The sequence below is a fragment of the Falco cherrug genome, chromosome 3 (genome assembly GCF_023634085.1).
Source record: "Falco cherrug isolate bFalChe1 chromosome 3, bFalChe1.pri, whole genome shotgun sequence".
Classification (NCBI taxonomy): domain Eukaryota; kingdom Metazoa; phylum Chordata; class Aves; order Falconiformes; family Falconidae; genus Falco; species Falco cherrug.
In genome coordinates this window covers 26,476,741-26,492,786 of record NC_073699.1, presented here as the reverse complement: position 1 = coordinate 26,492,786, position 16,046 = coordinate 26,476,741, and the positions used below count along the sequence as shown (strand labels likewise).

General features: G+C 36.9%; 1 protein-coding gene across 7 annotated transcripts in view; it reads left to right on the top strand.

Moving 5' to 3' along the window:
• The window catches only part of OXR1 (oxidation resistance 1), a 290,219-nt gene that overhangs the window by 223,519 nt on the left and 50,654 nt on the right, over nucleotides 1-16,046 (top strand). For 6 of the 7 annotated variants that reach the window (XM_055704451.1, XM_055704446.1, XM_055704447.1 and 3 more), the window contains 3 exons: nucleotides 635-717; nucleotides 9,773-9,880; nucleotides 11,044-11,163. In XM_055704451.1, coding sequence (XP_055560426.1) covers nucleotides 635-717; nucleotides 9,773-9,880; nucleotides 11,044-11,163 — 311 coding nt within the window. The remainder of the gene's footprint in view (nucleotides 1-634; nucleotides 718-9,772; nucleotides 9,881-11,043; nucleotides 11,164-16,046) is intronic. The other variant, XM_055704450.1, reaches the window with a different exon arrangement.

Below are 16,046 nucleotides of genomic sequence, written 5' to 3'. Positions count from 1 at the left end.
GGCACAAATTGTTGGTTTGACCTATGAAATAGAGGTCATCAAAGTAGTGCCCCAATAAAAAGAACACTTCTTAACTTGTGTTATTTAGAATCTTTATTGTTTATGTACAGGCTGTATGTGTTTGCTACAGACAGGATAATTGTGATGGTAAACACTAATGCTCTTTGGTTTATAATAAAGCTATAAATACTCTGTACTTACCAAACAGTGACAAAAAATCCCAGCTGATTAGATCAAACATACAGGAACTCTAGATCATCTGCCCTTTAGGTGAAAGCAGACTGGATATGATACAAAACCCAATTAAACTCAGTAGTTACAAAGTATTGCTTGCCTGATGGAGTCAATCTCCTATTTAGTCTTCCTTCATTAATAGCTTCCTGGATAGCAGCAGGTACTTAAGCAGTTAGTTGATTCCCAGTTATCGGTGGTTCATATTGGTGAAATTCGTAAAGCATTGCAGACGAATGATGTCCCTATTCTAGCAGCTGGTTGTCTGTTAGACAGAGGCACCAGGAGCAAGCTGTGTAACTGGTGAATTGAATGTCTGCCCACGGGGCAGTAGTCAGCAGCCTGTGACAGTACTGAGAAAGAAGAATGAATTTAACACGCACGTTGCCTCAATTTTTTTCAGACACTGGCCAGAAGAAGACCCCAGACAAGAAAGATGGGCGACGAATGTCTTTTCAAAAGCCTAAAGGGACTATTGAATATTCTGTAAGTTACTGCTTTATTGTTAGAATGTCATTACATAGCAAGTGCAGACTTAAAGTATCATTACGAAATATAAGCAAAACACAAATGTACATTACCTTTAATCTTAGAATTCTGTGTATCTGACAGCTATTTTGACAGGAATTAAATCAGGAATTAGCTAGTAGTACTTCAGTAATGCTGGTTGGTTGGTTTTGTTGGTTTTTTGTTTTTGTTTTTTTTAAATTTATGGGGTTTTTTCTTAAAGCCCCACAAACTAACAAATCTGACCTGTTCACTTTTGGGCAGCTAGTTAGAAACAGTAAATAATGTTAATTATAAAATCATGTGCAAGTTCCCTGCTTTCAGCATTATTAATGAACTGTTGACATCAGGAGAAATAAACAGAATGAAACTGGGGGAGAAGTTTTATCCTGATACTGACCTTCTGGTGTTCTCCTAATTTTCATAGATCTATTACCTTTTAATGTAGAGATCTGTTTCTGCAGCAGTGTCTGAAAATGGAGCCTTTCTCTGCCTGTTCTGTTCTTGAAATGACCCTCAAACTGTGCTGCAGTCAGCTTTTCACATTTGTGGTTACTAAGGGAGACTGAAGTGGGAAGTATCTGTCTTGTGTTATATACTGGAAATATAATTAAGCCTATAAATAATGCTTATAGGGTTGATGTTAAAACAGAAATTCTGTCACAGTTATCTTTGAATGCTTTTGAAGCCAGACATGATAAAATAAAAATGAGAACTTCTTTTTATGAAGTCTTTACTTGACCTCTTGATATTTTCTTATTCCAAAAACAAGAGATATGGGGGAGACTTAATGTTAAATTAAGCCAAGCTGTGATATAGCTTAACTACTGAGAAGGCTGATAGTCATTTGGAGAGGTGCAGAGGATGTGTGTGTTGGAATGAGTAGTTCGTTAGTGTGGCTTATATTGGGAATTTGAATGTAATTCTAGCCTATACTAAAGACTTCCTTGAAGTTGAAATTAAAAAATATAATAATAAATTTCTGCAGCTTAGGTTCCAGCAGCTGAAGAGTGGTAAAGTAAATGTGACTGGTTCTATTACATTAACCCCATTTTGCCTGAAATAAGAAAAAATGCTCAATGGGACTGTAAATCTGGGGTTCCCCTTCAGTCAGTAAATCCTTCCACTTGTCTCTTGCCACCATGTGCATGCATTTACCTTTTTATGTAAGATTGCAGGCAGAGCTAAAGCATCAAGCTTTCCTTTATTAAATCAGTATGTTTGTGCCAAGTTGTCATGTACTTTTGCAGGGTTTTGTGCTCCAGTAGGTGGGGGTTTAGTTGCAAAAATAACTTTCTTAATACATACTGAAATATGCATCACTTCCTTGTGAGTCAGAAAGACGATTCACAAGAATCAAAGACTTTTTGTCATTAAACTTAGTCCAACTTAAAAGGAGCCTGTTGCACGTATGGAACATGGTGTATTTCAGCTTCACAAATGCTGTATTCTGTGTGGTCTTGCTGTACAATTAACTCATGAAGCACTGAAGCTCTGAAAACTTGGTGTTACTTTTGGTTGTGTTGTACACATATGTTTTGATAAAATACACACATGCAACCCTTAGGAACTGAAGTTATGTTTGTTATATGTATAAGAGAGGTCTGGCAACTATTGTGATAATTTGCTACCGTTATTATTTAAACTTCATTCCTTGTGGAAAGGTGAACTTATTTATGTTGGTTTCTACCTTCATCTTACTACTTCTCAAAGCAGCAACACACATGTATGTATTTATATGTCTGCATGTGTTGCTGATTTGAGAAGTAGTAGAAGGGCAAAGGCAGAAACCGGACCTTCCCCCACCCAATATTGTTGAAAAGTTAGTGGGGATTTTTGCCTTTTCTTAGTACTAATGTAATGTGTTTGTTTTTCCAGTCGCTATGTGGTTTTAGGAGGGAAGGGCTTATTTGTATTTTTGAAGTTTGTCGTAAGATGTAGTCACACTGATACAGGCTAGGGATTTTTAATTTGAAACAGACTTCCCCACCAGATTTTCTTTTAAAAATATATAAAAATAAACTGGGGAAAAATAAACAATAAAATATAATTTTTCTTCAAAGCTAAAGCCAAAAAGCCATTAAAGATTTTAATCTAAAATTCCCAGTGCATAAAATCTTGGAACTGCTGTTCCGTATGTAACACCAGTGAGATGTCTACAGATGTGGTACTAGCTGAAAGAAGCAAGTCCTCAGCTGCCCCTAAATGTTACAGAAAAGTTTGGTTTATTTTCCCTGTTACTGGTTAGTTATTAAATAGATTATTTTTTTTAAGTTAATATAGTTTCTACTTTTCTGAATGTCAATCAACAGATTAGATCCAAATTGATATCTGTAATTTCAGAATTCAGTTGGTGCTTTAAGCCAATTGTTTTCCCCTACTATGCAAAGCTGATGCATGTGAACAGGCGCTAAGGACCAGTAGAGCAAAACAGATGAGGTGAATTATTTTCAGTAGTTAGAACTTTCTCTAATCCTTTTTGTGTTGTGAAAATAGCTTTTTTATGTTGCTTATTTCTCATAACTTTATTATATTAACACTACATTAGAAGTATTTTGTGTTAACATGTTGTACAAACACAACCACTGTCTGCCTACAGGTGTTAGAGGAGCCAACTACAGATAAATAAAGGAGCATAACCAGTGCTGGCTACTCATCACCAATGATAATAGCATGCTAGCAGTTCTGTGACTTCAACAAAAGCCTTCTAAACCCTCTTTCTTTTGAGGAGGAGAAGGAAATAATTCTGGCTATTTACAGAGGGTTTTTTCTCAAGTGCAATGGACTACATAGGAAAAGTAATAGATTTATTTTTTTAAATAAAAAGTGCAAGTCGAACAGTGGAGGCAGATGATCTGGTTTATCAGTGCTGGAGACTCCGCTGTAAGACTTCCCTTTCCTACTTGCTCCCCTTTAACTCTCTGGGGACTGAAGGAGAAGAACACAGTCTGAAATAGCAGATAAGCACCTAATACACTGAGTACGTTGTCCAGATCATGAGAAAAGCCTGATAATTAATGAAGGTCACAGAAGCCTATAGGAGACCAGAGTCTTAAGGCAGAGTTCTAAGCCAGTCCTCAAGTCTTCCTGCATGTGCTCTTTTCCTGGTTATTTAGTGGCAAGTCCAGCATCTAGAAGCTGGGTCTAGACTTCTTTTTGTTGTTGTTTTAGTTAGAAACCAGTTAAATATACTGAGAACAAAACTACAGAGGCTTCTTGAAGTCAGGTTTCTAAGGTAAAACAAGGAGGAGGTTTTGATCCTTTCTTAGCTCAAGGGGTATGGGTGCCAAATGTTTTTGTGGTGACCATCAAACAGATGACATCTTTTGTTAGACTTTGAACCCCCATAAATACTTAGAATTTCTTCTTTAAAGGACTTGCTGAACATACGTGTTTTGAGAGTAGACAAATGGTGAGTAGCTACTAATACTTTTCTAGAATTACTGTGGATTTCACTTTCAGACGTGGGGTAGCTTGGATAGAGAGCGGTGAAGGTTTTTCTCTTTTCTGGTGCAGCTAGTTTTATTGCCATTGTAGGCCTTTATGTGCTGTTTATAGATGACTGAACACTGAAGAGTTTTCACTTTTTCCTGGGTGCTTCTATTTCAAAACCAGGATTTGTGTTCTTGTCTGACACATTTTTCTTTGAGCAGGCCAGTGTCATAGTCTCTTTCCCAATTTTGAGGAATTTAGAAAATGTGAATCATAATGATGACATTGCTTATCATCATTATGACATATAAATAAAGATGACAACAGATTGCTGTTGTATCTTTTACCCAATTTTAAAATTTTTTGAAGTTGCTTTTATGTTATTTACAAGTTCTGTTTTCCTGGTGTTGCATATTGTAGATATCAGATCTATTAACAATTAGGTAATGTAGTCATAATCTGATATTTCTAAAGGGTTGGGTACAACACCAAAATTGTTGTGTTGTCTTCTCCCCTTTATTTTCACCTCTCCTCCTAGTCTTAGTTGCTTTCAGTACTTTTAACTATTGCTTTATTGTGTTCTGGTTCTTGGACAACTAGTCCTGAAATACTTTAAAAAAAAAAACAAAAAACCCAACCACCAAAACAAAAAAAACCCAAACAACCCTTTGTACACTCTGATTCATATGTATTCAAAGTATAATTTTTAGTGGAAGAATGAGTGAACTCCAGTTGTTGAGATGCAGTGACAGTGAAGTTCGTTAAAATATCAATAGAGAATTTGGGTTTTGTCCTGGTTTCAGCTGAGGTAGAGTTAATTTTTCTTCCTAGTCCCGGGTAGAGTGCTGTGTTCTGGATTTAACATGAGAATAACGTTGAGAATATACTGATGTTTTTCAGTTGTTGCTAAGCAGTGTTTATACTAAGTCAAGGACTTTTCAGCTTCACACACCACCCCACCAGTAAGTAGGCTGAGGCTAGATGAGAAGCTGGGCGGAGACACAGCTGGGACAGCTGACCCCAGCTAACCAAAGGGATATTCCATACCGTATGATGTCACGCTCAGTATATAAACCAGGCGGAAAGGGAGTTCTGCTCAGGAACTGATGAGGCATTGATTGGTGTGTGGTGAGCAATTGCATTGTATATTGCTCGTATATTCTAATTCCTTATTATTAATAATAGTATTTGCACTTCCTTTTTATTTCCACTTTTCTGCTCTATTAAACTGTCTTTATCTCGACTCACAAATTCTAAGGTTGTTTCCCACCCCCCCACCCCCCAAGTCAGTTCTCTCCCCCATCCCACTCAGGTAGGGGGGAGTGAGTGAGCAGCTACCACAACAGTGTTAAATAAGATTTTTTTAAAAAACTTTGCTAGCTGCTAATCTGACAGAAATGAAGGCAGTTTGAACCATAGTTGGTGGTGACTCAGAAGCTATTTGTCTACAGGTGCACACAAGCACACCTGGCAAGCATGGGTATACAAGTAGTGCTCCATAAATGGGAAATGGGTAATGGGATGCACCTCTGATCAAATGGGGACACAATGATTTGAAGAGAGTGTTCTGATTTGGGATTTTATTGGAAGATGAAGATGGAAGGTATGACTTGTGGCTCTTTCTGTATCTAGTCATACTGTAAAACTTGATTTTAGCTAACTTGGAATTTTAGACTTATCTGTATGCATATGTGAGTATATAAAGTAGAAGTAACTAGGTAATAATGTCTTATGTGTCATATTTCTATGTAAAAGTTGATGACAAGAAGCTTTTGCAACTGAATATAGGAAAGCTATTTATATTTTAAGAAGCTCTTTTTCAACAAAAGTTGTACAAAGTAGAGTTTGTGTGTGTTAATATACAATTCATGTTTTCTTTTTTCATTAATCAATGTCTTTCAATCTTTATACTCCAGTCAGTATACTGAAGAAAGAAAAGCCAATGCATGATATATATTGAACTATTTCAAGGCACCAGCTGGCATGCTCGAGTCCATTTCAGATTGTTTCAGGGAATAAAATAGTATTTTCACGTGTCTAGTGGTTGTTTTTGAAGTTTACTTGTATTGGAACAAAACTTGCTGTTATGTTAAAATAATGAAACAAGGCAATCACTTGTTAATCATCTCCCTTTCTCCTCAAAAGGGCACATTTTCCCGTGAAGATTCAGCATAGTGTCTTAATATCCAAATGTTTATATAAAATTCTTAATATTCAGAATAACACTTAAATAGCTACATGCATAAATGTATAGAAAGTTTGCTTTCTGGGAGACATGGAATGACTTTTTGCCCTCCTCTCTAGCACTGAATTGATGGGGGGGAAAAAATGATTGGAAAACCTGGAGCGTGGCTGTGGTGTGTGGTAGTGCATTTTTAATGTGTTAGTTCTTAAACTACGCTTTCCACAAAGTTATTCTTGCAGCTTTTGGCTGTTCACATTCTATTGTTTGAAATAGTAGAAAGCCTGAGAATTGGAAAATAAGCCTTTGAATACAGGGAGCTACTTCAGGAAGTCTTTATTCCGTTAACAGTTTCTTTGTTTTAAGAAGGTATCAGTGTTGGTCTCTGAAATCCTGTGTAGTGTGGAGATTCGCCTGTGTAAACTTTACAGCCAAATAAGAAAAGGAAGCTTATATTTGCTATTCGTGTGTTCACGATTTGTGAGATAAACCTTTTAGTTGCCAAGGGATCTCACCAGGTGGTTTTATTTCTGCAGGATGAAAAGAGTGAATGCACTCTTAAGAGGCTTAAGTTTTGTGGGTTTTTTAATTGGACGCTTTTAATTTCATATTATAAGTTTAAAATCTCAAATGTTTCAACCCTTAAGTGATACCTAAGGAATATCTACCTAGCAGCAGTTATTTTCTCTCACATAAATGTTGGGAGGACTTTTGAATTAGTGAAAGCTTTTGATTCTCACTTTACGGTTTGTTTTAGCAATCTTTCTGTATTATGTAGAGCTTCTGATGGGAACGCTACTGTTCCTTGATTTGGTTGTCAGTTTGTTATCTGTTCAACAAGTAGTACATGTCTAGTCAGGTTAGGGTCCTATTCCAATTTCTGCTTTAGTATCAATTAGAAGCGGTATATGAGAACTTCCTTATTTTTTGCATATCTGTGTGACAGTACAGTACTGAATTACTAAGATGTATTACAATACAGTCTTTCATACCTGGAAATACTAGTAGAGAGTATTTTTTTATTATATTATGGAGTTGTATTATAGAGGTGTTTGCCATTTTGTTAACTTAATGGCGTGCTTTAGAAAGAGTTGTCATAACAAATTGGAAACTTGGTAAAAATCATTAATTGCCATTTGTTTAGCAATACTTACCTGTTTTTTTGGTTTGTTTTTTTTTCTTCAGTGAATCTAGGTTGACAAATGCACCTTTATAAAATTATAATGAATTCTGTATGGAAAGGAATTCTTAAACTCTTAATTGTGACTCTTAATTACGTTAGTATTCCAGTTATGGCTCTGCTTTTATCTGTTGAACTGTAACTGCCTTCAAAGTACATTAGACTTGTAGCACTTTTTCCTGCAGGACAACCTTCTTCTCTATTTAAAGAATATAGTTTTCTTCTTTGTATCTGTCAGTTATACTTTTGTTATTCCTGTACTGTCAACATGTGTTCCCTAACATGACATAACTTTGAAAAACGTTAATAAAGAGAAAGCATTTCTTTTCTTAAATGCTTTTCGGGTGGATGTTCTGTTCAGTGTTAAGTTTAGGAATGTTTAAGCAGGAATGCATTTTTGTAGAGCAGTTACTTAACTTTTTGTATGCTGTTTTTATTTTGCAGCCAATAAGAATGCCATTTGCCAGCTACTCTTGCAATGCAAATAAAATGTGTTAAAATGCTAAATATTTAATTACCCAATACTAACTAACACTATGACCTGTTGGTACGTATTCTTCCACTTTGGCAGAACGTTTGCTACTCCTATGAAGAACGAATGTGCCTTGTTACATTGTACTGACAGCAAAACATATGTTTATTAGTTATATGGCATATACCAATTCAACTGGAACAGTCCACAACAGAGTATGGCTGGAAGTAGGCTAGTCCAATGTATGTTTTATCACTTACCTCTATTGCAGTGTGGTTATGGAAACAGTATTTCAGTCTTGGTTCCAAATGCTGCCTTTTTTCTGCATGACTATGTAAGGTCAAGGTCTACTGTCAGAGCCAGCCAGTACCAAAAACTGTTAAAACTTGGATGCTCAGAGACTCTTTTTTTTTTTTTTCTCTCCTCTCAATTTTTTTTTTTCTGCCCCAGTTCAACTATTCAAGCAGAAGTAAAGGATACCTACGTTTAAGTCTAGCAACAGCTGACAAGGCATACATGACATGGTGCTCCTGCATACTTTTCAGGAAGTGAGGGAAGGAGCAGAGGATACCCAGTGGTTATGCAGAGATAGTAGCCAATGGCGTTCTCAAAACAGTTGTGTGTCGAACATACATTATGAAGAAAAACATGGTTTTGTCTTTTACTTTTTCACCCCTTCCTCACTTTTCCCTTGAAAATTAAGTAAAGGGAATTTAGAAGAGAAAGCATTATTTCCTGTAATTGCCTAGAAAAGTTAAAGTGAACAGCCTGAAAATAGAAGGAAAATTAAACCTGTGAATAATTAGTTTGATACTTGCTATTTATATAGAGTGGAAGGTGTATGACTTCTGCAGATATAGAAGGAGGGACAAATGAGAAGACATTTAAGACAGGAGTCAGTGGATATTCTTTTTTTCTAGCTGTGCTCCCTGTTTAGTAACACAAATGTAGCTTCGCTTATATTGCTTCATCTTCTTTTAGCTGATTGAATTTTTTTCCTGATGCAGTGTTTATGAAGCTCTGTGCCATTACACAAAATTCTTTTTTGTTGTATACACCCTTCTTGCATCTTCTTCACCATTAAGTGGTTGATACGAATTCTTTATTTTGAAATACTCTCTGTGAATAAAACTTTTTTCCTTTGCCACCTTCTGTTTGTTCATATTGAATAAATTTTGGGAGATGGTGGTGAAAATGGGCTTGGAAAATTCCTTGCTCAGAAATCACTCGCTCAAAATGCTTATGCTCCATCTGCTGTTGTACTCATTGACCTGTTTTGCTTCAGTATTTTTGCTTTTTATCTTAGTGATGGATTTTACTTGAAAGTTGAGTTAACAGAAGCTTATTTCAATGGGAAGAGAGTGTGTTACCGTATAGACATTGCTTTAGCTTTTCTGTAAGTGAAGAACGGTTGAAGAGGGAGAATGAAGGGTTCTGTGAAACTAGTCAGTCATGTATTGGACTCGTGGTACCCAGCAGTGAATTTGTAGACCAGAAGTTCAGCTCAGAGTGTGTGACTGAGACTTCGTCCCCCTGGCAACGTAGTGGGCAGGCAGTTGCCCTTACATGGGGTTGCAATAGATGAGTATTTAAGGGTAGGTATGCTTTTTTGGGAGTTGGGCTTTAGGGTTTTTTGAGCAATCATAACATACAAAGACTTAAAAGTTCATCAACATCTTGATAAAACTACACATGATAAAATGTGTAAGCTGCTATTTGAACTAACTGCTTACAGGTTTGTTTTTCTTTTTCTCCCCAATTGATACAGGTGGAATCAAGAGATACTTTAAACAGTATTGCCTTGAAATTTGATACAACACCCAATGAACTGGTTCAATTAAATAAGCTTTTCTCCAGAGCAGTCGTTCCTGGACAGGTACTATTACACTATATATGTTACTTACCCAACAAAGACATTTTTCTGTTTCTCATCTCTACCAGAGAAAGCGTTAAAGTACTCTTACTGGTTTTCCTATTGGCTTTGTAAAAGATTTTCACCTTTTCTCTTGTTGGTGAATTCCTTGTGCCTATTTAATAACTTCTAACAAGGGAACATGTAATGAAGCTATCTTGTCTCTCTTACATAAGATCAGAGGACTTGTAAAGCTAAATTTACTTAATGGTATAATAACAATTGCGTACAAGCTGAGTTGTTACTTTGCAAATACAGCAGGCTGTTTACCAGCTCTAGCTCAGAAGACAAATTCACAGTACAGCTTACAAACAACATTCCTGACTCCATGCTACTGCCTGCAATTCTATTGTAATAAATTGAACAATGTTTCTATTCCAGTCTGACAACTTGCTGTGTCTAGCAGCAGTATGTGAACTATCATTCACTTTTTATAGGTCGTTATTGCTTCCATCTTTTTCTTTCCCTCTTTTGCCTTCACTTTTCACTTCTCTTTGAAAGCCGCCTCTGAGAACAAGTGATAGGCCAGCTACAGTGTTAACAATTTGCCATTCAATATTAGCTCTCTGTTTGAAAAAATCCTGTTTTTATTTCAGTTTGTTGCAAAACTTTGTCTAGGTAGCTTGAATGCCACCTATGTCCAGAGTAATGTATTTAAGGGGTGAATAACTTAAGCTGATTTTTTTTTTTCCCCCTTACATTCAGTGTTAAGAGCTGTATCTATGAATTTTGTTTCCCAACCTTTTTCTTGGTTCCTTAAATAAGGAAAATAAAAACAGCAAAAGAAATAATTGGGCAGGTCTTCCTTGGACACTGTATTGGGTGTCTCTGGCATGCTGTGTACTTCTAATGCTTTCTGTCTGAGCTTTTCCCTCTATTATTATGACTAGAAATCAATCTTATATCAAGATAACATTTTAAAACTTGAAAAGCTAAAATTAAGAAGCACTTTGTGTGATGTTGGTTATTCTCTCAACTCATAATTTTTGTTAAAATTAATGGGAGTAGGAATGATTTTTTTTTTTATAGCTTATTTTGAGAAAGCATAGCAAATATACCTGAACTGGTAGGAAGCGTAAAGTAAACCTGAAAGCATAACTTCTAACTACATTATATCTTCTTTATAGATTTTGTATGTTCCTGATCCAGACTACATTTCTAGTGTGGACAGCTCCCCCTCTCTAAGTCCTATAAGTCCCCTATCGCCTACATCTTCTGAAGCAGAGCTTGACAAGGCTACAGTAAATGTAGGTATACCTGTTGTCCTTGAAAATAATTTTCCCTTACAAGATAAATGTTACAGATGCTATGCTTTCTTCTTAAACTGTCCTTTTGTTTTTGAAAGAAAGTACTTAACAACACTTGGAGTTGAAAAATAAAATAGTACCTTTTTAAAAGCTTTTAATCTTTGTAAGTGACAGTTTTCTGTGTGAAAACTGATTTGAAGGCAATTTATTTGTAGCAAAATACTATCCTTACATGCTGAAGTCTTAAATACTAGTTCCTGTTGTTTTTCTGTATTTATTATTTTTCGGAACTAGTTAAAACATTTGTTTGTAGTCTTATTGATAGTTTTTGTAGCAAGGATGCTTTGGCAAGAATACTCAAGCAGCTAAAAGGTAAGGGCTCTCTCTGCTTCCTGTAGGGGAGTGTGGTGGTTCTCTAGTTTGATTTAGCAAAATGAGGTAAAGAAAAGAGTCTGTCTCAGCGAAGGACTAAATCAGAATTGATTATAGCTGGTTTCTATTCAATAGTTCTACCTTGGTAGACTTTCAAATACTAAAATTGTTTAGGCATCAAAGCTGTGGTGTAATTAAGCTCAAATGCAGATTTTTGGCTAGGAGCTAGCTTTGTGAAAGCATGTCTTTCTAGGAACACTCTTTACTGTTAACAGAATTCCAAGACAAGAACTCCAACCAGAAAGATGCAGTATCAGAGCCTGAGCTTCTCTGCAGTTCGTGCAATTATGACCTTATTCAGATGTTTCTTAATATGTCACTGTGATTCTTCTACCAGTTATTATCTTTTGTCTTGGATAACAAGCTTTTTTGATAACACTACCTGATAGTACTCAGTCAAGCTGTCAAATGTATACTCCAGGGTTCTGTATGCTCAAAGTTTAGGATGTTTTGAGATTTAAAGCATTTATTTATTTGCTTGCATGACTTGTTCCAGAGAAGTTTATATTTAAAGGTATTGCTTTGTTGGTGAATACGTTCCCAAGCTGCATTACAAAGGCTGTGATGACCCTTCTACTGAAAATTAATGTTTGGTTTTGCTGTTACGCCTTTAGTCTGACCTAGTACGCCTGATCTCGTGAGATGTCTGCTGTCATTTGTACAGAGTAATTTCTTTTATGTTTTATGGAAAACAGAAGGTGGTGTAGCAGAGGAAACAGACTAGTCTGCAAGAATACATTTTTTCCATATCAGTCTCAGAATGACTGTAAGTGTTAGGATAGGCTTACCCATATAGCATATGTTGTGAGCAGTTACTCAAGGGAAAATAGTTAGCTTTACTATGAGAAATCAGAGCTCTTCCTACAATAAACTAGATCCCATATCAGAAAAATACTTTATTTTTGCTCTTGTGAATTAATTTGTATAGCTTGTTTTATGTAGTAGATAAGGAGGCTTAATCATGTAATCATATCTGTAGTTTATTTGGAACTTCTATTGAGTGTATGCACAAAGCAGAAATAAAAGCTTGAAAATGTAGAAGAAACAAAGATTAAAATATTTTAAAGTTAAAATCCTTTTACGCAAAAGGTGGTTTTGTTTAGTGTAGGCAGTTCAATGTTAGCAACAATTTGAGTGTTAAATTTCATGTAACTGACATTGTATTGTTGCAGGGCTGTTCTGTGCATATCATTACATGTCAAGGATCGCTCCAAGCAGTTCATAAATGCTTCAGGGAAAGTCAAACAAGCAATGTGACAATATAAAAAGTTTCTGAGGTCTTTCAAAGTACACGTGAGGAGGGAAGGGAGATTCCTAAATACAGTTTGTCAAAAGAAAGCAGGAAACAGATATCACTTCCACTTGTCAATGTGGACTCTGTGTGTGTGTGTGTGTGTTTGGTTTTGTTCTTCAAAAAGTCTATCCAGCAACACAAAAGCACTTAACTTCCACTTGGGCAATTAAAGCTGGAGGGTTTGTTCTTCCTTTTAGCACCTGTTTTCCAGGTTTCTCTCCTCTCTTTGCTGACTGTTGTGCTTATGAGCGAAAGAATACTAGCATACATTCTCTAATGCCTCTGTATGGATTTCTGTCATCTTTCGACTCTGCTCCAATTTTGACTCCAGATTTGCAGTTTAAATTTAAGCATATTTCAGGGTAAAGAGGATACATTATTCTCCCTGTATAATGTAAAGCAGTTTTCTCTCTTTTACAGTCGTTGAAATCAATGAGTTCTTGCTAGAAATTGAGTGAGATGACTAAGCAAAATCTGAGGCAAAATATAAACTATGATATGTTCTGTTCTTTTGTTTGATAAAACATGTGAGTAACTTAACACAACCATGTGACTAAATACAAAACAGCATGGGGCTAATATGACCTGCATAACCCTGTCATGTTTTTTTATGTTGCTACACTTAAGCTAGAATTTTAGTGTGTATTTCAGTAAGTTTGTTAGTGTCAGTGTGTGTGTAAGAACTCAGATATTATTTTTTTTTAAAACCTTTCTTATGCTGCTGGGTTTTGGAAGGGTTTCTTCATTCAACAGCGTGATGTGCACGTATTTGAGAAGTTCCAATAAGCTTTACTACCTTACAAAATTTAAAATCCACTTAAAAATAATTAGTGACAACGGTGTAATTATTAAATTTCAAAGTCTGCTCCTAGTAGTTTGTTTGCTTCTGTGTCACGTGGCAATATGAATGAGAAATAGCTGGCTTATTCACAGTGGACTTGGATATCAGCTGAGGACTGTTGCAGTGCTTGCTAAGTTACATGCATCACAAAGGTGACCACGTAATTTTTAGAAGAAATGCATATATAGAAGAAGGATTAATCTCCAGGAAGTTTGGGTTTTAGTTGTATCCCCATTAGCTTTTTCAGCAAAACCCAGTTCAGTGTTCTATAAGTTGCTTTGGCTTCTTTTGTTTGCTTTCTAACTAAAATTAAAAGATGCTGACAAAGGTTAAAGTAGTGCCAGGTGAGATGGTGAGCTGAAAACAATTGTGCATAGTGTTCCTGGATATGGTTAAAGGCATTTAGCTGCAATCTGTACTAGTGAATAGAACTAAACAGCAAAGCAGAAAACCAGAGGAAACATAGTTCACGCTTTTTTATAAATAGTGGTTTTTTTATTAGTAAGTAAAATTAGCAATTATTTATGAAATGGCAGTCTTCAGATGTTGGTTAAGCTCTAAACCAGGGCTGCTGTGACTATAAAACAGGCTTTGGTGCAACCTGCGTGCTATACATGTAGCTTTTCTTTGAAAACATATTTTTTTCACTGTCTATCCTGTCCATGGTATGGTTTCCATGTTCACTGCTTTGTTAGATGTACTGTTAGAGTGCAAGCTACAGAACTCTTCCTATTATCTGCCCAGGAAAGTCATGAAGGAAACCCTTTGGAAGTTATGTCCAGGCATGTGAAAGACTAAGATGGTTGGAAATAGCCAGAGGGAATTTGCAAAGGGTATATCGTGCCTGACTGAAGTGATTGCTTTCTGTGATGAGATGACTGGCTCAGCAGATAGGAGGGAAGAGTGGTGCGTGTTGTTTTACCTTGACTAGAGCTAGGCCTTTGACACTGTCCTAAGGCAGCTGTGTTGTAACACTGGGGAAATGTGACCTGAATGGGTGTGCTTCAAGATGGGTTGGAATAATTGACAGGATCTTTGGGCTCAAAGAGGTTTAGCATTTGTCTGTGTGGTTGGTAATTTTTTGTTTTTCTGTGGCAATAGTTACAAATCCTTGAGTATTCCTGTTGGGGCTAATACTGTTGATAATCTGCCCATCAGTGACTTGACTGGTGGGACAGAAGACAGAATGCACTGTCAGCAAGCTTGGGCCAGGAGGACAGCAAAAACTGGGGAAAGTGGTCAATACACTGAAGGGAAGGGCAAGGGCTGCTCATCAGAGAGACACTGGAGAGATGAAGTAGCAGAAACCTTATGAAGTTCAACAACAGCAAAGACCTGTCTGGGAGAGAAAGAGCCTCACTTGGCAGTACAAGGTGAGGATTGGTAGCTGTGTAGCAGCTTTGCAGAAAAAGGCTAAGGGCCAAGGAGAGATTCAGGCTAGCGTCTTGGTGGAGATGTTGAACAATGTCTGCTTGTGATGGTGAAGGCTAATCGCATGCCAGGTGGCAGATGAAAGAGGAATACCAACAGGTTAAGGGAAATAGTTATTCCACTGCCTGGGGGGGCTTGTGAAGCTGCATTTGCAGTGTTACGTCCACTTCTGGCACCTCCAGTATAAGGCAAAGATTGACATGCTATTAAGATGTTCAGGGAATGGAAACATATGAGGCACAAGGATTAGCCAAGAACTGTTTGTTTTTTAGTCTGGAGAAGAAAATACTAATGGACAGCATGACTTCTGTGTTGTACTACCTAGTAGACAGGTCAGAGGGAGCGAAAGGAGAGTTGGGGTCTTCAGAGGCCCATTGTAAAACAATGAGCAGCAACAGCTACAAGTTGCTGCGTGAGAGGTCCTGGTCAAATAACAGGAAAATATTTTTCACTGTGAGGATGGTTAAACACAGGTTTCCTGAAAAGGCTGTGGATTCTCCAGCCTTGAAGACTTAACTGGAAAGGCCATGAGCAACATGATCTAATGCAGGCTTAGGCCTGCTCTGAGCACAGGGTTGGACTAGCTGACGTTCCGACAGTGGGTATACTATTATGGGAGACATTTAATAGCACTTCTGTTGAAGCTGGAAAGTAACCCTTTCTGCTAACTTCCTCTCAAATTTTGCATGTGACAGTATATCAGATAGTATCCCTCTGTGAGTTCTGATCATTATTTTGTTGTTTATTCCCAGGTTGATTCTGTGTGTCTTTGCCCACCTGCATTTCTTATTATGGGCTGGTTAAGCTTTGCTTCATTAGTTATGTACACTGTCAGGTCGAAGTAGTCCTTCTAAACCTCAGTGGATTTGGAACCCCATTTTTAAG